Source organism: Mchenga conophoros, linkage group LG18 (assembly GCF_057382185.1).
Source record: "Mchenga conophoros isolate Kocher_MC1m ecotype Shallow Benthic linkage group LG18, M_conophoros_male_GT1.1, whole genome shotgun sequence".
Classification (NCBI taxonomy): Eukaryota; Metazoa; Chordata; class Actinopteri; order Cichliformes; family Cichlidae; genus Mchenga; species Mchenga conophoros.
The window spans coordinates 13961308-13988032 of NC_140543.1; the positions used below are offsets into that span (position 1 = coordinate 13961308).

The following is a 26725-nucleotide window of genomic DNA, read 5'->3' on the forward strand; positions in this document are numbered from 1 at the left end:
GCAGGCTGCCCCTGCGTCTATCTGCCTGTGTCTATCAGGGCCTTGAGAAGTCATTGATCCATGCAGACCCTTTGCTCATATGCCCGGCAGATGCTGCAGTAACAACAAAGACTTCTGTTCCTCCCTGACAGCACGACCACTCGTGTTTCCGTCAAGAATGGGTAGAAACCCTGGAGCCGTCAACCTTGCACAGCAGGATCAAATAAAACACGATGATAAGCTGGGGTGAAGTTTTCCAGACCTAAGAAATGCTGCACCTTTCATGTCCTCGAGTCGTATTAACATCCTGCAGAAAGCTCAGTAAATACTGCTTCTTACCTGTGGCCAACTGGCAAAGTGGACATTAACTGAGCTTTAAACTCTGTTATTGAGCCGCTGCCATTGACATCTTCATTGATCACCAGTATTCTCATAAGGCCCAGTAGAAACTCAGCTGATTAATCATTTAAGCGGATTTTAATGAGAGCACAAAGAGGCTTGAATTGGAAATTGATGATATATGAAAATCTTAGAGGGTGATACTGCCCTCAGCAATGATGGTTAATTGGCAAAAGGACTGAATTTATGTAAATAACATAATGAGCTACAAGGAGCGGTGTAATGAAAAATGTTGATGGATGTCAGTGACACAAGTAATTCTCTCTTATGTTGAACATTTGACAGCGGCATAAAGGAGCTTCAATTTATCATACATGCGACAAGATTGCTATTTTTCCCCAGTTTTGAACATCATGTATGTCACTTGTGAAACTGCTGAGATCACCACTGTGAGACCGTGATGGCTAAAACGAGGAAGACAGTTCATCAGGTGATCGAACAGGATTTAAGCTCAACAGATATTGTTTAAGGACTGTTTTTGCATTACTTCAAGATAAACGTAGCCTCAGAAAATAATGTCCTGTCAAAGTCTTTGGTGGGTTACATTATACAGTGTACTTTGGTGGGGCTGCAGAGCTCATGCAATGGCAATATAAACAGGGGTCACTTCCAGCTCATCACTTTTCTACATGCATTTTTAATGTTTTGTAGATCATTTTAACCTGAACCATGCTTTTCCTTAAGGTACAAAAGCAGTTTTTAGTGAGTAAACCTAATCAACAAGTGACAATGAAAGCAAAAAGTGAGTGCAAACTATGGTCTCCTGGCCATTCCCACCCCCACCAGCCTTCTTGTCTGGATACTGTAGGTCTGTTAAACCTGATCATTATTTCTCGGATATTGTTACCTTGTGCAGGGTGGCATTATACAGTGCAACAACCTGGGATGAGAATATGTTATGGAACATTTACATAACCTCACAATACTTTTGAGTTATTTCTCCTGCTACATATTCACTAGAGACTGAACCGCAGCAGCAGGAGAAGTCCGAACAATAACCACTTATCCAGGCGCAGTTCAACAATCACAGCAGGAAGAACAGCTGCAACTGTGCTCACAACCTGCAGCTGGATGCTGTTGGACATCTACAGTTTAATATGAGTAATGAGCATTAAATGCATCATGTAAAATGTCACATCATTTCTCCTCTTCAAGTTATCTGCAGCCTTTCTTTTACTGGACTGGATCACAACGACTATTCATGTGGATTAAAATTCATGTAAACCATATTACGACTAAATTATTGTGACATAAAGGCAAAAGCATTGCAAAAAAATCTACATTTTATGGTGAGTTAAGAAAAAAATGTCCTCTGTGGTCTTTAGGGAGCGCCATAGAAAAGGGTTCAGCTTATTTTGGAGATTTGGGGTGTGGTCGTTTTAACTCAGAGTGAAGGTTCTTGCCCCATCTCTCCTAATTTTAGTGATGCAGTCCTAATTTTTGTCTGGGTACTGTTATATAATGGATATAAATGATGACCTACAAGCTGGAGTTATACTAGCAGTATGCTTAGGAGAAACTTTTTTAGACAAACATCTCAGTAATTCCCAGAAGTTAAAAATTTAAAGACCCCAAAGGGCTTTAACATTTCTGTAGAGAAGCCTGTTTTTGTTTTTTTTACTGTCCATCCACCCAAAACTGTGTAACTAGAAATTTTGAGATAACTCAAAACTTTGACTTAGCACTGCTTGACATTTTTATTTATTTATTTCACTGGCAACAACAAGCTTCCATACATCTCTGCTTTTCTGGGTCAACTCGGATTTAATAAAAAGTTCTCAGACCAATCAGAGGATGAGCTATCGGGCCTTTTAAGTCAGTGTTCCTCCAGCAAATCAAATCAATCTCCACATTATACAGCAGAGAGGTTACAAGATGTTTGCAGACTGTGAATTCAAACTGAGCTTGAAAACTGTCTCTAAACTGTATTATTAAAATAATCACATTGCATGTGTTTTTTTTTCATGTAATGAACATAATAAATAATTGGGAAATAGATGTTATGTTACCACATGGACCCTCCTGGGACTCCCGCAGTGACCCTCAAAGAGGTGCCGGTCTCTATTTTGAGAAACTGGAAAAGCTCTACGTGGAAAAATCAGTGACATTATCAGAGAGAAAGAGAAAGAGAAAAGCAGAAAAAGACAGCAGCGAATACAAGAAGAAAGCTCGGACTGATTCAAAAACTCTGACCAATCCGAAGTCACATGACTCAACCACCAGCAGCGAACGGAGAGCGCAAAAGAGACGCAGAGCCTCGGTGTACACAAGCCTGCACACCGCCAATCCGACACGGCTATACGCCCAATTTCTTTTTAATTGAAACCTTTTACTCCCGCTCGGTGAGTACATTTCCCACTGCCATTTTCTTAAGCATATTTTTGTCCTCTTTTTCTTCCTTCCTGTTCTTGGTGTTTCGACACGGGGAAAATGTTTTCTCGTTTTCTGCATGCAATGATTTAAATCTTGGATGCAGAGTGTTTGTGCTCCGGTGACATCCACTGAGAAATAGCCCTACGTGCTTGCGGACGCTCTTGATATTTTTCCCCCCTCTTCTCTGTCTTCCTCTCCTCTTCCCGAAGCAGCTTTTTCACGAGCTCACTTGTTCCGATCTCGACCTTTTGCTTATTTTCTGGCTTTTTCCTCCTTTATCATGGCTTATTTTGGTGTGGTTTTGGTGCTTTTCTCGGGTCTTACAGTGTTTCTCTGGTGTTCGAGGCTGTACGTCTCCTCGGGCGCAAAAATAACAGTTTTGATTTTCATCTTTGAGGATTTTGCTTTTCCAATAGGTGAGAAATTTAACTTCGCTGGAGTTTGTTTTGGTGCTGTCTTTGTACTTCTTTCTGCAGCCTAGATGAGAGAAGTCTGAACTTCCCTTTCCTCTTTTTTTGTCTTTTTAAGTAAATGTCTCGAACAAACCTGGATTTGTTTTAAATAATGAACTAATTTGAGCTCTTTTAATGAAGAAAAAAGAGAAGAAACATAAATCAGTCACCATGCTACAGTTAGAAAGATCTCCACTGTAAATGTGTAATTTGTTTCTATAGAGAGCGACTGGAAAAGGTGAAGGCATTCAGCTCTTTTGCTCTTCACATTTGCCTTCCAGTGACAGCATTGTGCAAAATTCAAACAACTTTATGAATGCAAATCGCTGATATGCAAAAGGAAACAGATTCCTGCCAGCTGAACCAGACACAGCTGTGCTTCTCTGCCCTGTTTGTCTTGCTACACACATAAGCCTTGATGCATGTGGGATTGATAACTGGTTGACACAGTCAGGCTTTACGCAGAGAAGCTGGGAAACTTAAACTCACTAAATGAGTCAATGAAGAGGGGAAAGGAGTTGGCTGGAAATTCTGTGACAGCTCATTATGCAAATCAGGCTTGATAGATTTGATTAATAGTTTGACCTTGCTGTATCAGCCAGATCTCACCCACAAACCTGCAGGCAACAAATCCAAAAAGAACACTAAATCCCAGACAATCCATATTACGTTCCCCTTTTAAATGGCTGCTGGAATCCTTGACCAAAGTTTTGTTTTTGTGCTCCACTGAGGGAAACTTTCAGAGCTCTAGACAAAAACCTTTCAATCAGCCTCAAAAGATGTGTGTGGAGACGTTTGACAGCGTTTCCAGCCTTCAGACTTCGCAGGTCAGGGAACAGGTGGGGGAAGCCGAGCATGAAATGTGCTGCTACGCAAACAATACTTATCTCTCACAAGGAATGAGGGTGGGAGGCTGACTCTGGAATAGCCAGCCGATACACGCATGCACTGAATCGCTATGAGCTCAGAGAGGGGATGGAAGGAATAAAGTTTAGCCAGGCATTTCTGGACCGGTCAGCAACCTGCCCGTATCCAGCGGAGGCCCGGCTTTACGTTTGTGCCCCCGTGGGCTGAGATGATCATTGACCCTTAGCAGGTGTACGATGCGGGCTGCCTTGAAGCCACGCACCACAGAGCCCATCTTCAGCGAGCTACGGATGAAAAACATTTTAGAGCGGCTGCAGCTTTCAAACTATAGGTCAAAGAACAGATTAGGAGAGCTGTCTCTCTCTGTCTCTTTTTATATCCCCTGCATGTGAGAGATAACCAAAGAGAAAAGCATACGGGCAAAGGCAGAAACAGAAAGAAAGATGATGGGATGCTCATGTGGAGGAGTGGGCTTTATGAGTACATACGTGTGATATCTACTTCAGTTCTGTGTTACATTATGCATGTGGTAATACCCACTGCTCCTTATTAAGGCTGCTGCTCTCGGATGCTATTTCTACGCCTGCATTTGTCATATTCAACACATTTCTCTGGGCAGAGTGTGTGTTTGGATAGCAGCAGCTTGACTGAACGACAGCCAGTGTGTACGTATGCATGCACCTGATGCTCACTTTTGTTGTGAGACGTGCCATTCGCCTTGCAGCGTCAGTATCTCGGCATCACGGCCAGTTCCTTCTATTCCCTGTGCACAGAGATAGTAGTTGATTTCAGCACCATGGACAGCTCCCAACACTTTATTCCTTTGGCAGCTGGAGCGAGATGATTCTTGCCTGGAAGTCTGGAGCGTCTCTACTCACTAACCCCTGCCCTCTCCACCGCAGACGTCTTATTCTCAGCTATTTCAAGCTCTGCACCTCACATTCAAAAGCCGAAGAAAGGATAATTATCATTTTGTGTTTTATCAACAGAACAGGGAAAGTAGTTTAAATTAAACATTTGAGCATTTCTTGAACCGTTTCAATATAGGAATCTAAAGTATAAGTTTAATTTAATACTTTATATGAAACAGAATTAATTAGTTTCTGGATTCACATGTTGGGGAATTAAATCTTGTTTTATGACCCACGCCATCTTTGTTTTCTGTTCCCAGAAGTGACTATATTTAGAGGAGAGAATTGAGTGCAAAGTTAACACCTGGAATCCTCACCCATAAACTGCACAGGTGCATCACGCAGACACAGAAACATGCTAATTAGTAACAGATTGATAAAATAATTTCTCCCAAACCAGAGAGCAAAACTGTTAGACAGCACATATTTCACAGTCAGCCTTATTATTTATCACATAACTCCAGTGATGTGCTCCTGAAGGAACTGACACCACAAATTGAGGCCTTAGCAGATCGCCTGCAGCTGCCTGTGTCGGTGCTCCTCTCAATCAAATCAACTGCGCCCCTAAATTTAATTGTTAACAAATTCAAGGGTGATCATTGTTCTGTTGTTATAAAAGAGAATATCAGCTTTCGACACTAAAACCATTTCCAGCACCAGGGTGTAAACATGCTTTTTAGTGCTTAGAGTTGGACATTTTGACTGACTGTACACAGGATAAACAGACAGATGTCAACAGCTGGTTTTCAAATATGCATTTTGGAGCTTTGACGTTAGCCCTTGCTGGCATGTTTGCCAGATTGGATGAAAGGGTGGAGTGCTAAGCTATCAGCTAATGTCAGATTGTTTTGTTAGGTGTTAGCAAGCTGTATTCATAAATTACATCCCTGCATTGCGCAGACACTCACATCTAATCATTAGTGCAAAGTAACATTAAAATACTAAGATTACATTTACCAAAACTGAAGCACAAACTTTTTGAATCGATTGAAGCTGTAATGTTTGTCATCTGTCCATGAAAATGCTCCTAAAGGCACCAACAGCACAGCCAGAGTGCAGTGGTCCAGTTAAGTGACTAAAAGAGCCTTTTATTCTAGTGTTCAGATGGATAAGTTATAAAAAATTAAATCCCTTTCAGGCATTTTTGTGAAGGGTAAGACTATCCATAGAGATACTGGGCTGTAAATGTGCGTTTTAATGATGGAAATTTGGACATTTTAACATGAGTCTATATGGGTCGACTCACTTTTACAGCCAGGAATTGTCCACTAGAGAAAATGCACATTTTGGCTCATCCTTGTGGGCTTGATTCTTTTAATTCCCCCTCATACTGCATGTGATCTGTGGAAGTTTGTTTATGCCACTGATACAAAAATGTTTTGGTCAAAATTTCATGTTTGTATCGCAAAATTTTGACTTGCTCAGAAGTAACACAAAATTTAGAGATATTAAGCCAGAACCTTGACATTTAAGATTACATTATTTTCTTTTTTGTGTGTGTGTGTTTTCAAGGGACCACAGTGAGCTGTTTGTGTTGACAAAATATAAACAGCACTATAAAAGCACACACTGTGCCCTTTAAGTTACTCTAGAGCTTAACTGAGACTTCTTCAGCAAACATTAAACATCAGCTTCATTAAAGAAGCTCAAGTGTAGCCGGCCCAATTTTAAAAACCTAACGAGATAACTTATTTTAATGATTTCTGCTGTGTTTTATTCTTTAGTGTTTAGAATTTAATCTCTAATCTTATGCACTAAGAATAAACAGAAGTATAGCAGAGTAGATATTTCTGTTTTACCAGTATCAGGAACATTTATACTTTTTCCCAGAGCGTTTTCTGACCCAACCCCAACAGAAGTAACCCTATGACATTCACCACCATTTTTTACCAAAGAAGAAGAAGCAGAAAGCATTTTGTGAGTTGGACTTTGTTGGCGGAAATAAACTTCAGTACACTGAGATTTAACAGGTTTGCAGCCACACAGACAATAAAACAGAAAAAGAAGCTGCTATTTTGCTACGTGTGCAAGTATAAAACTATTTGCTGCCGTGGTATTGGTATCCTAAAATGACCACACGCTTTGAGCCATGCGGCTTTGTGCTTTCAAACAATGTATAATCGAGTCCAGTGCCATTCAAAATACAATGGTTTTCAGTTTTTACTCTGCATTTTGAAGATTGGTTCTTGGTAAGGAGTAAATATTATTGTTGCTCCAAAATGTTATTTGATGAAGATTAAAGAAGCTCTTTCACCTTAAAAACATTGAAATGTTTTCGTAGAATACACATTATACTATAGTAAATCTTTAAAACTGGAATATCCTTTAGTTTTTAAGGATAGAAATGCAGATACATTTTTTTTTTGCTACTTTACACACAAAAATTACTCAAGAATTTAATAAACAGTCAAACTCTGGTAAAAAAAAAAAATGCATCAGATCGTGTTCTGAACACACCTCTGAGGAATCCACTTAGATAGGAACCTTAATCACAAATCCCATTAAAACCAACCACCGACTGATCCCACAACATGTATTGTCTGCATGCAAAGCCTAAAGATTATACCGCCGTGCCGAGTATTCCCAATCAGGGATACATCATCCAAGGGGCTATGCAGACTGTCGGTGTGAAAGCTGCACAGGACTCCATTTGTTGCTATTAATTTACAGCTGAAATGGGTATTTGACCAAAAGCAGATCAGCAGCATACCAGGCTCAAAGTTTGGGAAATTCCAAGCTTAGTAAATCTAAAAATACTAAAAGAAATTCAGCTGTTTTAAAATTGATTGTGTTTGATAGCAGCCACTTTAAAACCTTTAAAAAGACACACACTTTGAACATGACTCATAAATGACTCAAGCTGTTGCACGGTCTCCATCATTACTGTAAACCTAAAAAAATGTGGTTTATTTCAGGCACACTCACTGTCAGAAACTGATCTAAAGCACCCAGGTAATTTAGTAAATTAGTTATGAGTTCTACACTTTTGCCTAAAAAGCAAAGGATTCCAGGAGGAGACACAGAACCCTTGGAAGTTGCATCAGGAAGGCCACGCAACATAAAAATCTGCCAAATCAAATATGCAGAGCTTCCCGCTGGCGACCCCTTGTGAATGAGGAGCTGAAAGAAGCTGTTATGTAGTTGTATAAGTGAGACTGGTCTTTTCTGTAGTTAGATTTCAAAGCCACGGGTAAAAAACAAAACAAAACAAAGCTGGAATATGCTCTACCTGACACTCACTGGCCACTTTATCAAATACACCTGTTCAGGTGTTTGTTAATGATGGCTCTAATCAGGTCAGATGGGACCAGGCATTAAAAAAAAAGTATCAATATTTTGTGTAAAAACATGAAACATCGTGTAGCAACAGTTCAGGCTGCTTGTGGTGTCGTAACAGTGCAGAGGATAATTTCTTGGTACACTTTGGGCTCGTTAGTAGCAACTGAGCATAATTTAAACAGCACAGTCTACCTGAGTATTGTCAGTGACCATGTCCATCCCTATATGACCAAAGTGTACCCATCTTCTAATGGTTGCTTCCTGTATCAAATCAAATCAAATCAAATCACTTTTATTGTCACATCACATGTGCAGGCACACTGGCACAGCACATGCGAGTGAAATTCTTGTGTGCGAGCCCCACAAGCAACAGAGATGTGCAAACACAACAACACAAACGAGCAAAATACAAGAATGGCCAACCTGAAACTAATAAATATATGTACAATATATAATAGTGTATGCATTTCTGGATGTGTATACTAAATATTTTCCTACGTGTGTGTGTGTGTGTGTGTGGTGTGTGTGTGTATGCACATTTTTACAAATTAAATAGTTAAAAAAAAAATAAAATAAATAAATAAATAATAATAATAATAATAATAATAATAATAATAATAATAAAATATATAAAATATACAGAGTTGAATATGTGCAAAACAAGTGGCATTTATATACAGTGTGGAGTGCATAATGTTAAAGTTCCAGTAGTGAAGCTGAGGTGTCTATGACGTGTTCAGCAGTCTGATGGCCTGATGGAAAAAGCTGTCTCTCAGTCTGCTGGTACGGGACCGGATGCTGCAGAACCTCCTTCCTGATGGAAGCAGTCTGAACAGTTTATGGCTGGGGTGACTGGAGTCCTTGATGATCCTCCCCGCTTTCCTCAGGCAGCGCTTCCTGTAGATGTCTTGGAGGGAGGGAAGCTCACCTCCAATTATCCGTTCAGAGCACCGCACTACTCGCTGGAGAGCTTTGCGGTTGTAGGCGGTGCTGTTGCCATACCAGGTGGTGATGCATCCAGTGAGGATGCTCTCAATGGCACAGTGATAGAAGGTCCTGAGGATGCGGGGGCTCATGCCGAATCTTTTCAGTCTCCTGAGAAAGAAGAGGCGCTGCTGCGCCTTCTTCACTGTTTTGTTTGTGTGTACTGACCACGTAAGATCCTCAGCCAGATGTACTCCAAGGAACCGGAAGCTGCTCACTCTCTAAAAAAATACATAATGTGACAGGGCTCGCATCCTGTCAAACTGGTTTCTCAAACATGATGTTGAGTTCACCGTACTCACACGACCTCCAGAGTCACCAGATCTCAATCCAATAGAGCGTCTTTGTGCAGGGATGGGAGATTTGCATCATGGATGTGCAGCTGACACATCTGCAGCAGCTGTGTGACGCTATCATGTCCATATGTACCAAAATCTCAGAACAGTCTTTCCAGGTCTACGTAAAAAAATTGGCTGGTGGATGTTAATTAACATTCTTCCCCTTATTTTCATCTCCAACACAAAATAAGAACTGTAATATTTACAAATGTAGCATTTCCCACACGACTCTTGTTTGGGATTGGGATTTTTTTTTTTTTTTTTTTGTCAACAAATATAGAAACCAGAAAGCGAAGGATCACGAAGAGAGAAAAACTGGCTCCTGCCCGAATGTTTTTGTTCTTTTTTAATTGAATCTTTCCTGCTTGCATCACAGTGGATGTGTATTTGCATTAAAATGAGCACTATTTAGTGTTTGTGACACAGCATGCATTCACCATGCCGTCACTCTGCTTACAAAATCTGTTGTGCACAATAAACTGAAAACATTGTCGGCACGTAACGTTTAGCAGCAGAAGAGAGCCTTTTTTTCATTTAAATTGCAAATTCTTCCTAAAATGAAATGATAATCAGCTCTTTGTCGTGCTGTTTTTCACATTCATGGAAAAGAACCTCCACATCATCCGCATCCCCCTCAGCCTCATGCATATTTCGACTCATTTGCTCCATTTCTGACTTTCACGTTTGACCTTTCACCCTGGGTGTCAACTCCTGCCCCAAATTATTACCTTAATATGCCTTTTAACCCCCAGTCTTCACCCTTCTGGTGTCATAAAGCGGAAACATATTTTGTTATCTGCTAATTACCCACAGCTCTAGTGACCCAGTTACTTTAGCCTGCTGGAGAGGAAGCTAAATTTGGCACTCACACAAGAGGAGAATTAAGGAAATGGAGAAATATGTCCGTGCCAAGAGATATGGGAAAGCATGGCATATGTTCGTATGCCCTCGAGCAGAGCTTTGTGAGGACTCCCCCTGCTGCAACAGCAGGTGGAGTCTTTTTTCCCCCCCTGTCATTCATTCACATACACATATTAGTAATGCAGGAGAAATCCTCTGTTTTCATGAGAACAGGGTAGACTCCCAACAAGACGGAAAGTAAAATTTTAAGAATACTTTGAATGTAATGAATTGGTGCACAGCGATGCAGTAAAGCAAAAATGCCTGAAAACAATGTCCCTGTGGAATCAGTGAGACTATATGTAAGCAGCTTTTACCATCAAAATCACCCCAAAACAGAGTAGTGTGAAAGACACACACTGACCTCACAGATCACGTTTCTGGTATGTTATTAAATTGCACCGATTTCAGAGATAATCAGAACTTCTATTATTGTAAGATGCGAGATAAAATGTCTTCCAGAGATATGACTTCATCCCATCTCACTGTACAGGTCACATTGTGCTTTATCTCCCGGCTGTCGTCGCTATAGGTTGCTCAAATCAGATTATGGCACTGCTCATTTTAGGCACGTGACCGTGTGCCCTCAGTCTTCATGCTTCACAGAGACTCCATAAAGAGGCTGGTAAAGCTGATGGAAAATAGAGTGTATTCTCCTTTGAGAAACTCTGCATATTCGCATACTTGTGGACTCTCGCACAGTAAAGCATAGCCTTGCAGTTCAAAAGTCAATTCATCAAATATATGAAAAATATGTAAACGATAAAAGGCTGATGGGATAGTAATATAAAAGGATAGAGTCGCAGTAATAATTTATAAGCTAGCACTACCTACCAACCGCATGATGTATGCCTGCATTTTCCATCTTTGATATTCCGGTCCAAGGCCCAGTTCTAAGCTCCTTGAAAATGATTGGCATTGCAAATGTCTTTTTCCCTTCTTCCTTTTTTGAAGTTCGCTCATTCTCTCCTTCCATCTCACCTCCTTTTAAACCCCCCCTCTCTCTTTCTCTCTCCTTTTGTTGCCATTTCCCCTCTCCTTCTTCAATTCAAACTCAAGACAGGTATTATGCAGAAGGTAATGGGGTGTGAACTGAAGGGAAAAAATATAAGAATAGTGCCTGACAGTCATCCTTCCTTGTTAAGATCCACAGCAGAACTGAAATTCCTGCTACATAGTAAACAGGGCTCGAAACTGGAGGGCAGGTTTCTGGTTATATGTGTGCAGTAATGGGCTATTCTCTATTTCCTTTGCACTGTTAGCCAGTATTTACTGTACAAGTCCTGCAGGAGAAATTAGATTCCACCAGGCTCCTCTGGGCAGGGAGGAAAACGGCCCAGCAAGGACCTCTATTCATTAAGTCCTTAATTGCTAATTGGGGTCTTTGAATGATTCAGCAATAGCTGCTGCTGTTGGGGCATTAGCCGAGTAATTTATGGCTGAGAGGGAGCATGGAATAATGAACGAGGGTGAGACAGGGTTATTAAAAAAGGGCACTGGTGCCCACATAGTGTTGTTATTACACAGTCACCTTATGTTAATGCTCAGAAGTCTGTGGTATGCTCTTTTTTTCTGTCTGATTTTCACCATTTGTCTGAGTTAAATTCATTATGTTCTGCAATTAAATTTAATTTAGCACTAATGCAATTTTTTTTTTGATTAAGCATATTATTGTGCCTTTGTGGAATTTGTGCATTTAAAGTGATGACATCTCTTTCTTTGACTGTGACAGACAATGAAAAATTGCGGTGGTCCTATCAGCTGCAGTCATTATTCCTGCTCCAAAGTCTCCCAGTAACAATAAAAGCTGGTGGGTCACTGAGAGATTCTTAACAGCATTTTCCCCAGCATTTTGATAAATCTTCACACCTCATGCTGTGTATATTCTCACATAAGAGAGGACGGGGAAAAAACTCATACATGGAAGCAGCATAGTTTATAAATGTTTTTCTGTCCACATTTAGTTTCTCATTTGGCTGTGATTCAAAAGAATGGAGAAAACGGGCGTATCATAAAAACTGATTCCTTTGTAATGCGCATGTCTTTGAACAAAGGAGACATAAATTAGATTAATAAGCTTCAGGTATATTATTCTCACTCCCTACAGCCTCAGAGATATAGGTCTAGTAATCAGCTGTTGACCCCCTGGCAACCTCTGCTTGCTATGGAAAATGTATTCCCCAGCCTTACCACATTTCAAATGGTGCAACTTTGAAGGTGACATTCTCCATTTCTGGTTTTTCAGTTTCATTGCTGCTTGACGAGTAGAGTGTTTGCACACAAGTCGGTGGTTACCAATAGTTTTCAAGCCTCCATGAATGTGGGACTACCAATAAAGTTTATAGCAACCGATTGGGGAATACAAATTTTTCCGTTGGAACAACACATCTCTTACTGTGCTGTCAAGTTGTTTTCAGATAGTTTCATTTGCTGAGATTGAAAGTGGTTACTTCCTTTCATGTGCGGCGATTACATTGAAATTACAAACCAGATGTGATTAGTTTATTGCATTCAAACTAATCATTAATGCCCGTTTCCAGCATAACATTTAATAAATCATAATACTAGGTTTAGTCCTAATAAATAACATTCACTAATCTACATCACTCTACATGATGAGTAGTTAAAATAGTTTTTAATCATCATCCAATTGTTACTTTGATCTGTTGTGTTTTTCTATTATAAGTTACAGAGCGGCTCATTGCACCTTTATACTGAACTCACAAATACAACAGTGTTATCAGTTTATATTCAACAAAATATTTTTCTGTTTTTCTGAGTTGAATTCATTACAAGATTGTATTCAATGCACTCCTCATGCAATTTTAACAAGGTTTTTCAATTTTGAAAATTAAACCTGTTTTTGTCTGGAGATATTTTGCTGCTGTAATTAAGCTTTTTTACTGGCCCATGACTGAGAGTGACAGCCACAGACCAAGTAACTGAGTGATTTCAGCAAAATTATTGAAACATTTTGTTAAATCCTCACATCTTCACAACAGAAACATGGAAAGTGCTACGCGTCTGCATGAAAAAAAAACAAAGAAAGAATTAAAATACACGAATGCTTCATTCTTCATGTCTGTTAAATTCGGAACAACAGTCAAGAGAAAAACTCAATTAACCTGGTATCACCATAGTGTTTATTGTTCTTATTACACATTAAACATTCAGGGTATATAGTGTTAATATAAGGCAGGGATGTCAAACATAAGGCCTGGGGGCCAGAACCTGCCTGGAAAAGATTTCTGTTTTTTCACGATTGACAATCATTTTTTTATTTATTTTACAGCAGTAAATTCAAAGTTTTTCACACTGAGAGGAGAGTTCAGTGGCCCATGATGTTAAATACCCCTGTTTGACACCTCCGGTCCCCTGATAAAAGGTTTAGAGGTGGTTGAAGAACTTCTATTCTCCAGACATGCTACTCTTGCTGTTTAGCCTCTTGGCTAAGCTAACCTCCAGCTTCATCTTTATCAAACATACGCTCAGGTGGAATCTATCTTAAACACCTTAAACCTACCTGTTGTTTATGGCTGATTAACATTTGTTTGATCTATTTTAATCTACATGATGATCCTCATGGTTTGCGTTACACATGTTAAACAGTAGAAAGAGAAGAAATAATCCATAGCTGCATTGGTGCCCAGTTTGTAAATTTAGATTGTATGAAAGCGTAATTAGGTTTCAGTACACAGTATTTCCCTTGTAATGTGTTTGGCTGTCCATCAAAGAAATGAGGCAAAAAGGTGAAAAGGTGTCTTATTATAAACCAATATTTTGTTCACTTGAGCAGCCACGTTTTTCCAGAAAGGCACTACAAGCAAGAGACATGAGACACAGCTGAAAAACACCTGCCTCCTGATAAAGCAGAACCGACGTGTGTCGATGGCTCTGTTCAGACAGACTATGAAGACGTCTGCAAATTAAACTTTCCTCTGTTGACGAGAGTCGAGGTTAGTCGCTTTTGGTTGTGCGCTGTCAACTTGCTAAAGATAAAATGTTGCAGTGCAGCATTCAAACAGTGGGGAGTGAGTGTGGCCTGAATGCATCTTTCACATCCCATATGTATTTGTCATATCGGATGAGAAGTTTTCATCTTTCTTCCTCAGACAGGAGCGTGAGTCAGTGAGGAGAGATCAGGGAGAGAGGAAGTGCTAAAATGATTACTTTCACCAGTTCCTCGCTTCTTTATCTCAGGAGAATTCAGGCTCTGAAGCCCCTGACAGTCAGTGTGAAAGGACCAAAGAGGATCCATGAAATACTTACACTTGGAACCTCTGCAACACGGGAGGATGCTGTAGAAGCCCTGAACAAAAAAAGGAAAGGAAAACATCACTGTCAGACACTCACTTCTGTGTTATAAGAAAGACTTTTAAGAGACAAAACAAAGTCTGTGTGTGGAAAAACATGCCAGTGATGAGTTTGGATGTATTCACAGCTCCGGTGATGCACGAAGATGTAATTTTGCATTAATTTCAGGAGCGTTAAGCATGCCAAGATGAATCCAGCACCATCTCTCTCCTCCTGTCTTGCCTATCAGACTGCTTTGAATTCGATGTGAGCGTGTTTCCTGGCCTGGGACGTTTCCACCAAGCATTTGCCAGCAGTTATGCCACATGCTTCTTCTTAAAAGGCTTTGAGGATCTTAGAGCCTCATGAATATTGTAAATGGCCTTTGAAGTCTCTTTCTTTCCATTTTGAAAACCAGAGGAATAATGTTACTCCTTTTTCCTGTGATCACTTTCATTAAAAACATGTAATTGAGGATAACTGAGTGATGCTCTACGTGAAAAATGTGGCGACTGAAAGCTTCTGCTTAGACTGACTGTGGTTGTATTTTTGTACCAGATGCAGCCTGCGGTTATTTAAAGCGTCGCTTGAGCGGTTGCTCAGTGACCATCTGATGCTGTCAGCTGCTAATAGAAGTTTGACAAGTTTGCAGACATTGTAAGAAACTTCAAGCCATTAGTCGAGGTAATGTCTTGTGTCTACAAGCAACTTTGCACCAGGCTTTAAATTCAGAAACAGACATACAAACACTTAAGAAGCAATTTGCTGTTTTCAACCGTTTCTGGTCCATATAGCTGTTTTTGCTCGATGCCGTTCCCTCAGGCTTTGAAGAACCTACTGATGCTGGGCAGGCATTTGTCTTCGTGCTCATTACCTTACTTAGATGCTAACGTTTGAGCAGCTGTGGCTCAAGCTATAGAGGGAATGTCCCCTAGTCACAGAGATGGCAGTTTGAGAACAACATATATTCAACCCAAAGTTACTCTCGATGTCCGGTGAGCTTCTAATATTCAGGTAGGAAAGCTTAGCCACTTGCTATGCAATTATCTAATGAAAGTTTGGACATCTATGGTTTGGATGGTGCGGTGGTTAGGTGGTTACAGTTGCCAAAAGGTTCCTGGTTTGAACCTGCCTACAGGCTTTTATGATGTTAAGTTGGTGTTTTGTTCTTTCTGGGTACTCCAGCTCCCTCTTACAGTCCAAAGACATCCATGTTAGCTTAACTGGTCATTCTAAATTGGCCATAGCTCTACCCTGGGTACCCCACCTTCTACCCAGTGGAGGTTTCAGGTTCCCTACGATTCTGAATTGGATAAGTGGCTAAGAAAATGGATGGATGGCATAAAGTGTGGATCATTTGGGTTCTAATGTATATTTTAACAGTTCAGTGTATATTGGAACAGTTGGATTTTAGCAATAATGAACACATATACTGACTCCTCAAACTGCATGAAAATAAAATAATAAAATAATAAGGTACCCTCTAAAATATGTCATTAACTCTGAAACAATACAACCATGCATGCTGTAAAGTCTGTTAATTATAATTTCAAGGCTGTACTTCCAGTAGTTTACTGGAATATTTTCTGGACCAAAGCCACATTCCCACCTCCAAAGCTAAAATTCTTTTTAAAGAATAAATCCTCACTGCAGTTTTTTTTTTTTTTAAAGAATGAGCGATGGTGCAGATGTAAGACTCTTTTGTCTCATATTAATACATGTGATTAATCTTGTGATCACTGAAAACTCATTCTCTGTTTTAAGACAGAATATGTATAATTGTTCAGTTTTTGCCTTAACTGACCGACGTCATTACGAGTAGGCTATTCATGCCTTTGCGTACCGTCTGCCTCCTGGAATCCTTATATTGAAGCTATGATTATTTTTCTCCCACTGATAAGTGAAAAAACTGTGGGAAAGAAGTATCTGGAAACCCAGGAGGGATTGACAGTACTGAACAGGCCAAACACAATAGTTGTAGGCTGCATCGACATGATGTGTAGCTCGATTTTCCAGGGAGCTGCTTGTCAATTATGGCATCTGTTATGGCGTAGGTTACATCGTAGGGTTAATGCTGAGTGTCCATTAATTAAATGTAAGAAACAGCAGATTCCATTTAGCATGTCCCACTCCACTGTATGTAATGAATAAATATATAATACCTAAAAAAATTATTTACAAACTACTGTAGTCTTTCCAGCACTGTGCATTTAAACCGCTTAACTAGTATTTAATAAGCAAATGCCACCTCTTTCATTCAGTGCTCAGCATTTGTCTGAATCACATTTTCTCTTATTAAATCTATTTAAAATATTCTCCTGCTTAATCAACTATCTTCCATCTAATGGCCTCACCTCTGTACATTTGCCTCAAAGAGACCATTCAGTGCACTCCACATCCATCAGTCACTCCGCAGGTTGGGTAAGGTGTTGGGGGTGCGATACCATTCAAAAGGTAGAGACGGGGTGAATGGGATTTGAGGTTTGATTGGATAGAGTGTCAGCTTCCTGCTCTCTCACTACCGATAATTAAGTCAATTAACTCCAAACTCACAGCACTACCGTAATATGGGACATGCACCAGTTTTAATTCATCTACTCTTCTCTGTTGTGCAAAAGGAGATTTTTTGAAGAGCAGCAGAGGAGATTTAGAGTGGATTATATGTGGGTGGAGGCAAAGGATGGAAGTAAAGAAGCGGTTGGGGAGGATGGGGGAGGATGGGGGAAGCTGTGACGCAAGGGGAACCTGAGAGAGGATTGACTGCACTCAGTGCGTCTGTGTTGGTGTAGATGTGTGCAGATGTTTAGAGTAACTGTCACTCGACATGCTTGCACTCCACCTCCAGCAGGGAAAATATTTCTGAGAAAATACCTATGGATATAACTGCACCTCTTTTTGTATATGTTTTATATTCAGGTCATTTGATTTCAGCTGTGCAGCAAAATCAAGCAATTAAATATATTCGTAAGAGGCACATCAGCTAGCAAGTACTATATAGAAAACAGTAAATATTTTAGATTCTATAAAATGAGTTTTTTAGATTTCTTAGCTTTAGTGTTTAATTAGAAGAAGACGCTCATCCAGCAGGTGATTAGCTTAGCCTAGCACAAAGACAGCTAACTTGATTCAGTACAGGAAATAAAATCTACTAATGAGACTTTTTAAAGCTCCATAACACAAGAACAACCCAGAGCACCCTCTCAATTAAGAAGCTTAAACCACAGAGATTGTAAATTAATTGATTATGACTATATATAAACAAATATATCTAAATCTAGTTAAATAATTCTTAGTATTAATAATTAATCTCTCTACTTTCTGTGAGTAGCTGTAACAGCGCTAACCACTGGGACTCACTTCTGTCCTTATAGCCTCATGAGAGCTTATCCTGCATGGCAATGTGTCTATACTTTGTGAAATCTGGGTTAAGAAAGCCTCATTACACACTCTCACTCACAAACAAAGACCACCACCAACTGGGAATTCCAAGAAGAAACAACTTGAAAGTTTCTTCCTTCCTCTTGAAGTGGATGTGTCCGATTATTGTGGTGCACATCTTTATGCTCGTCTCCCAGGACTGTGGCATGATAGGAGCAAACAGTGCAGGCTCCACAGAGGTAAAAAGATCATGATGTGCTGCTGATGTTTACAGAAGGATTGCCCTAAGATTAATTCTAGATGACCTATTGGCTTTATGCTTAAATGCAAATTAATGTTAGGAGTCCAGTTAAATTATCTTTATTTCTGTTGACCTGGTTTCTGTTTGAAAGTAATTCTTCTTCTGGTGGTTAAAATATTCACATGCTTTCACATACCATGCTGCACTCAAATAAATCTTTCATTCAAAGAGTACTTAACCTAAGCATAAGTAGTGGTTATGCAGTTAAATGTCATTTGTGATATTATGATGCAAATATAATGACATACTACAAGATTAATGCTGATAACCTGGGAGGTTGGTACCTTTACACAAAGCAAGTTTGTACATATACAGTCATGTAAAAAAGAAAGTACACCTCTCAAGTCTAAGGTTTTATCAGGTGTTTATCAGGATATAATAAAAAAATCTGTGTTTTTGCTTGTTAAAAAAAATCTAAATACAACAACGTGTTACACCATGTCATTTATTTGTTTGAGTTTGTAGAATGACCTTTAGCTGCTTTAGCATGTAGTAATTGTTTTCTGTATGAATTTATCAGTCTGTCACATGGCTGTGGAGGAATTTTGGCACACTCATATTTACACCATTGCTTCAAACTTGTTTTGGCCGGTTGTGCACCAATTACCTACACCTTGAATGTTGGTTGCTAGAGATACAGCCAGTTTGTCGTGTCGATTTTTTAAACCACCAGTTTAATGATATATTAGTACAAGCCCAGAATTCACAGTGTATACAGAGAGAGTTATTGCAAAAGTTTGAAAAGATTAGATTTCTCCTCTTATACCAGTGCTGATGTTTGGGGCCTCACACCTATCATTCAAGTGAATGCAACATCAATAGCAATGTGCAAAGCAACCAAAGCGGCATGTATAATGTGATCCTAAGCTGTGTTGCCATGCTGTTTTTAGAAAAAAAGACACTTTCTCATGGCATCCTTTACAAACAAGGTAAATGTACTGTCATGAACATTAACATACTTCTGCATTTGCACTTAGTTTTTGGTAAATAAATAAATAATGGATGTAAATAAATAATGTTGGTATATTTACCTAATTTTAAGACTTGCTAAGGACTTTTTTAATGTGCTGATAAGTAGGGTGTGCTTTATTTATCACATGAACATGTATATAGAAACAATGTGTCAACCATAGCGGTAACAATATATAATACTACATTTTCTCCTTTTTGAAACGCTGTGAAAAAGATGAACATAGTGATTATAATGTGAAATACTCAGTTGGAGTATAAAGGCCACCTCTGGCACTGCATATAGAAGAGACTCAAAAGGAAAAAAGAAAAGAAAAGGGTAAAACAGTGAGTGGGGATTCTTGTGACTTCAGTGTGATGCGCTATTTTCAAATGTGGGAACACAGTTCACATATATAGTGAGATCTATCAGATTCACACGCCTGAATCACAGCCGCCTCCGTGTCAGAGTTCCTCTCCCCTCCTGCAGACAGCAATCTGTCTCAGTCTCCATGCTCACTGAGGTAGGCACAAGTACAAGTGAACACTTAGACAAGGATAATAACAGCATAACGACTCATGAGCTGTAACCATGTGATTCATTGAATACTCGAGATAAATAATGTAGAATTTTAAAATAGCAGTTTAGGCAAAAATAACCAAAATCAGTCTGTTCAGACATTTTAAATGTATTTCATTTTCATTGGGTTTTTGATTTTTGCTTCCACAATCAAGCAATTAGTTTAAAAATATATAAGCAGTGGAGTAAATCCAAAGTTACTGTCAGTCATTTTTTAAATTATAGATTTTCTTGTTTTTTTCTTTGTTTTATGTCAGCAAACTGAATATTGTTGGGTTTTATCAACTAAAAAAATAGACACCAGGAAAGAGTTCCCTCTTACCTTATTTTATTTTTTGATGTTTTAAATGATTAATTGAGAAAACAGTTGAAAGATGATTGAAAAAAAAATGTCAGCAATCAAGGTTTGGCTTTGTAAAATTATGTTCAATGGTGCCTGGAGTTTGATTTAAACTTTGCTTGATATTTATTGTAATTATTATCTATCAATGTCTTCCTCTTTGTCAGTCCTTTTGCTCATTTGTTTAATCATAAAAATTTCTCAGGAGGGAAAGATGACACCAAATACATGCTGTATTATAATTTTTACAAGTGGCAGTTTTAAAAATAAATAAATAAATAAATACGTGAATATGACTAATCTAAAATCATTAAAGATTTGTCTACAAAAAGCCTTTAGGATAACATGCAAGCCTTTTTACCCCAGTTTTACTAGGGAGGGATTTGTTTCTCAGCCTGTACAAAGAAAATCTGAGGAATTATTTACAACATATGCTCTCAGATCTGACCAGTGTTTACATCCCACTGCTGCTCGCTGTTTGACTCTCTATGTATAACCTCTGCAATCTAACCTTCCTGGCTTCCTGAGCAGTGTTCAACTGTGTCTCCCTGCAGGCATTGCTGCAGGAATAGGATGACTGGGAAGACCCAGACCAGCAACGTGACCAACAAGAATGATCCTCGCTCCCTCAACTCTCGCGTTTTCATCGGCAACCTCAACACAGCCGTAGTAACCAAGGCTGACATTGAGGCCATCTTTGCCAAATACGGCAAGATTGTGGGCTGTTCTGTCCACAAAGGCTACGCCTTTGTTCAGTACGCCAGCGAGAGGAATGCCCGGGCAGCCGTGGCTGGAGAGAACGCCAGGATCGTTGCTGGACAATCACTTGGTAAGCAACAATTTTGATCCATGAACAGGTGAAACTTTCCATTATACTCCACATATACTACAGTGAACATATGATCAACTGAAGCAGTATATTCAGTACTTGCAGTATAAATAGAGAGAACTTTGTTTACAGCTTAAATACTTTCAATACTTCGGAGTTGGTTCTAGTTTCACTGTGTGTCAGGACATACAATTGTGGTCAGAAATTTTTATACACTGATCAACAATAGTTTGGGGCTTTTAATTGTTATTTTTTTTTAAACCTTTTCCACAGTGGAATGATTGTACAACATACATCTTTAATGTCCTCTTAGCAGAAGTGAGGAATGCCGAAGGTTTTAGAGCAGGGGCTTCCTTCTTGATTGACACCCGCTACATGTAAATCTCGCTGCACTGTGGACAGGGATGCTGGTGTACCAGCAGTTTCTAGTTTTCAGTTTACATGGCCACTTTTATTCGTCAGATTGATCTGAAAATTCAGAGCAGGAAATTAACGTGATTATTTACTCCAACACTGTACTGTACAATTTTCAGGTACTTGTATAAGTGTTTGGATTTGCAGTCAATCTACTACATTCTCTCAATACACTTTAATACATTTACTTCTGAGCTTAAGCTGCTATTGTTGACAGATCTGATTATGACAGAATAAACTTCTGGGCACTTTCATCCAGAAAGCCCGCATCCGTGCTATACAACAGCAAAACCAGACTGAAAGCCTGCTGGTGGTTTATCTTTGTCTCTGTGCTTCTTTTTTTTTTACCGCGTTGCTTTGACTGCAAACATTTTGTGTTTCTTTAAAGCTGTTGGCATTTTCATCTGTATTGTGACTTTTTTGTTCTGTGCCTCTTAGTAGTGTGGCTGTTTAAGAGGTTTTTGTGTCTCTTTGTTGTTTGATTGACTGCCCAACAAGAGATGTTAACAGTCATGTCTTACCAGGGCTCTGGCCAAATGAAATCTCTAAGGCCATGTGATCTGGCTCTGTGCCTGGCAGTCCTATTCAGTAATCCATCCTGATACTACTCTTATAATGTTATATGCACACAATATAGTTATTGAAAAATGCTCCAACTTGACCTGCTGCAGGGCTCATTTACTGCTCAATAATGTATCAATAACAATAAAATGCTAAAGAGGTCACTTGCACACGACATATACGGTACAGCAATTTGAGTCTTTCCATTATATCTTTGAAAGACTTTTTCTTGTTATGAACGATTTCATAGTAGTATATTTATACTTTTACTAAAGGAAATGATCTTAATGATGTCAATTTGGATAACCTTGGTGGAAAAGCATGGGAAACAATAATAGAAGTTCATGCAAACGAGGTAAGCAACAGCAGGTCATTGCTGAAAAGGATGGCTGTTCACAGAGTGCTGTATTAAAATTAACTGGAAGGAAAAAAGTATGATGGGAAAAGGTGGACAAGCAACAGTGGATTGTCAAGAGAACTTCACAAGGACTGAGGCTGGTATCAGTGCAAGAGCCACCACACACAGGGGTATTCAGAAAAGGGGCTATTATGATATTAAGCTATTCCTGAACCAGAGACAGTGTCAGAAGTATCTTGTCTGGGCTAAGGAGAAAAAGAACTGAAATATTGCTCAATAGTCCAAAGTCCTCTTTTCTGGTGAAGGTACATTCTTTCATTTCATTTGGAAATCAAGGTCCCAGAGTCTGGAGGAGTAGTGGAGAGCACAGAATCCAGACCAGTGTAAAGTTTCCTAAATCTGGGTTGATTTGGGGTGCCATGTAATCTGCTGGAATGGCTTGTCCACTGTGTTTTATCAAGTCCAGAGTCAACATAGTCGTCTACCGGAAGATGTGTATTGCCTTTTCCACCAGGACTTAGTACCTGCCCACAATGCCACAGCTATTACCAAATTGTTTGCTAGACATGTCATTACTGTATTCAGCTCCCTAGGCCTGTTACTATCAAAACCACCTGGGCTTCAGTGTCAACTCAGCAGTGTCACAAGCTGATTGTCTCCATGCCATCCTGCATCGACTCCCAACCAAGTACTCAATATAAAAATGAACATATTTTACAGAATACTAGGAAATGTTCTTATGATATTTTCACAATTTGAGAAGCCTGAGTTCTGATTTTCATGATCTATAAGCCAAATACAGGAAAGACCTGATATTTCACTTTACATTGAATAAATTCAAAATATATGAAAGTTTCCATCCATAAATCCATCTGCTCCTGCTTACCCATCCAGATATTTACATTTTCTGAGATGAACTAGTAGACTTGATCATTTTTTCCCTTTTTAAATAAAATAACTAGCAATAATAAATGTTTATTTAGAAACCTAAACAAAATCAGTTTTAATTTAAGATTTAAAATATGATTGATTTGGTCCGTGTAAGGGCTTCTAGAATTATGTTTCAACCTCATGGAGCCTGAACAGCTTACAAATGATCAACTCTTATTTTTAATCAATAATGCCGGAAGACCTTGAGCTGTCATTTGGTTTTTACCATTCATGGTCAAAAGTTCTGCACTGTATCTGGTTGCCAGTCTTATATTTGATCTGTAAAAAGTATGAAATAATTTAATAAACTGAAGTATGGCCTCGGCAAAGTTTCTGAGATACAGAATACGTTTTTACTTAATCAGCTGAGTTAAAAAGGGAGATGCTGCGGGAAGGACACAAGGCGAGCTCGTACTGTACATACATTCAGGCCTCAGTCCTCATAGGCATTCTGTGGATCCCTCTAAGTCTTCCTTATATTACTTATTGATTGGCTCACAGCCTCCTCCATAGAGAATAAAAGTCCTCCCCAAGCCCTGTTCTCTCATTAAATATGAATAAGAGTGCTGCAGGGTCACATCTGTAATTCCACCTTATATTTTCCCAGTTTCATGCATTTCTGGATATGAAATTACATGCGGCAGTGGTAAAATTGCAAGGTTAACAGTTATTACACATAATTACGTGACTTGAGAACTGTTCTGGTATTATTGTAACTATATGACTGATCTCTTTAGTGAAACTGTCACTCAAGTTATCAGCCTGAGCCAGTAATGAAAATGTATCCTTTAAAAAAACAAAAACAAAAAAAAAACCACCACACACGAGTGTTTTTGATGATTATTCATATAATATGATTATTGTACTCACCAAGATATCAGTACAAGTCTAATGGTGAGGAACCCTCCAGATCTCAGACCTCTCTGGAAATGATTAACTGGAACTACCCAATCTATCAGTTCATTATAATTTAAAGACTAAGTTTCTGGTTTTGTCCTTTAGTTTGTACCAAACTTTGCATTTATACATCAACGAGACCTCTATTCAGTCCCCATGATTGAATAGCTGGTAGAAGCACCTTTAGCAGCAATAACTTGAAATAACCATTTTCTGTATGGCTTTATCAGTCTCTTACATCATTGTGGAGGAATTTTGGCCCACTCTTCTTTACAGCATTGCTTCAGTTCATTGGCGTTTGTGGCCATTCGTTTATTCACAGCTTAAGGTCCCACCGCTGCATTTCAATCAGGTTGAGGTCTAGACTTTTCTTTTTCAGCTATTCTGTTCTACATTTGCTGCTGTGCTTGGGATCATTTTCCTGTTACATGACCTCGTTCTGGCAAAGGTTTAGCTGGTAGATGGGTTCGCCTCACATTTGACTCTATAATACTTTGGTATACAGGTCGACTCAATGTCTGTAAGGCACCCAGGTCCTGTAACTACAAAACAAGCCAAGATCATCACCCCTCCACCACCGTGCGTGACAGTTGGTACGAGGTGCTTATTCTGATGTGTTTGTTTTTTGCCAAATCTGGCTCTGAGCATTATGGCCAAACATCTCCACTTTTGGTCTCATTTGTACAAGTCTTGTGTCTTTATCAGATGCGACTCTGGAAGCCTAAGCCTTGCTGCCTTGTTCCTTTTAGAGAGAAGAGACTTTCTCCTAGTAACACTTCCAAATGAGCCACACTTGTCCAGTTATTTTCTAATTGTGCTGTCAGGAACTTTAACATGCTAACTGAGGACTGTAGAGTCAAAGCAGTCCACCAACTAACTAAAAGAATACCTGAGCTCACCACAGTTAGGTAAAAATATAAAAACTTAAATTTGGTAACCGACAGCTCCTCAGATAACGTAACCCTTTCTAACATTTGCTATAAGGCTTTACTTTTCAAAGTGAATAGCTGTCTCAGGCAGAGACAATATTAGAGACATTTCAGGGATACTTAATTTAGTAAAACTGGAAAAAACAGTAAGCACTGTGATTTTTTTAACATCATAGTTAAAATAGAAATGCCACAAAAGCCAAAGTTGTTTGCATATGATTAATTCAAGTTGCTGTTCAGACTCAAAAATTGTCAAGAGTATAGTGAAATGTGATAGGTGGGCACCAGAGATTAGCATCAATTCACTATCAGACAACATATGAAAAAGTATCACAATGTCTCCTATGTGTTTGCAGGACATTTGTCAGCTGAACCCTTAAGCTCAGTAATGAAAACCCAATGTCAAATCCCTGCTTATATGTCTTGCTAGCTGTCAGCTTATCAGGCAAACCAGCTGTGTCTTTAGGAAACAAATATAAAATAAAGACAGACCAGCCAGGGTTTGCTCCTTTTGATTTTCTCTCTATTTTTGTTTGAAAAAACTAAAAACAAAACTACATAAAGACCATAGGTCTATTTTAGAAATAGCAGTATTCTAGCTTTGAACAGTCTCTTTATGGCTAAGTTAGACTATCTGTCAGCTAGCTTCAGCTCAGCGCCCAATCAACTGTTTTAAACAGTTTTCCAGCAAAGATTGTGTTTAAAAAATAGATGTGGTCTTTATGTTAGCTTCCTTTTAGCTAGAAGTTGTCATGTAGTTGTACAAGGCAGTAAAGTTATTAGTTAATGCTAATGAGCTTAGCTAGCAAGATATCTATAGATATCTATAGACATGCATAACCGCTATTTAGTACTAACCGACTAATGAAACACTAGAATCTCACTCACCTAAACTGAAGCACAAGGATGCACCAAAGAGCAAGCCAATATTAAGTGTCAGATTATTTCCTAAATTCGCTCCAAAAGACACCAACAGTGCAGACAAAGTAGAAAGTTTTAGTTTAGTGACTCTAATTAGCAGAGACGAGGCTGCTAATTAGATGATCCACCACAGCTGCCAGGTGTTGAGGCATCTGCCTGTCAAACCAGCCAAGCTCCTACCTTCAGTGTCCAGGTGGATAAGTTATAAAAAAAATAAATTACCCTCCTGAGAGTTGTTATGATGTGTTAAACAATCCATAAAGGACCAAACTGTTTGTACCACGCTGTAAATGTGCTTTTAATGCTGCAAAGTTGGGCATTTTAACATGGGAGTTTTTGGCACTGACTTCATTTTAATTCTCTTTCCAAATTAAGTGGCTGCTGGCTTTAGCTTAACTAGCTATCCCTCCTGTGTCCCTATCTTCCTGTCTCTGCTGGCTCTAGCTTTGTGTTAAATGTACCATGAAAAAAATGGTATCAATCACTTCGTCTAAGTAGCAATCAAAGTTTTTACTCCGGTGTAAATCAACATTTTAGCTCTAAATGTAGGCCAGAAATTGGGGG

The 26725-nt window shown here is 39.1% G+C and overlaps 1 protein-coding gene across 2 annotated transcripts in view; it reads left to right on the plus strand.

The window, feature by feature from the left end:
• Nucleotides 1-2566: 2566 nt before the first annotated feature.
• Nucleotides 2567-26725, plus strand: part of LOC146553381 (RNA-binding Raly-like protein) — a 62750-nt gene continuing 38591 nt past the window's right edge. For both annotated transcript variants that reach the window (XR_014889535.1, XM_085254796.1), the window contains exons 1-2: nucleotides 2567-2720; nucleotides 20877-21151. Coding sequence is in view for 1 of the 2 variants with exons in the window: in XM_085254796.1 (XP_085110922.1) it covers nucleotides 20896-21151 (256 nt within the window). In the remaining variant the exon portion in view is untranslated. The remainder of the gene's footprint in view (nucleotides 2721-20876; nucleotides 21152-26725) is intronic.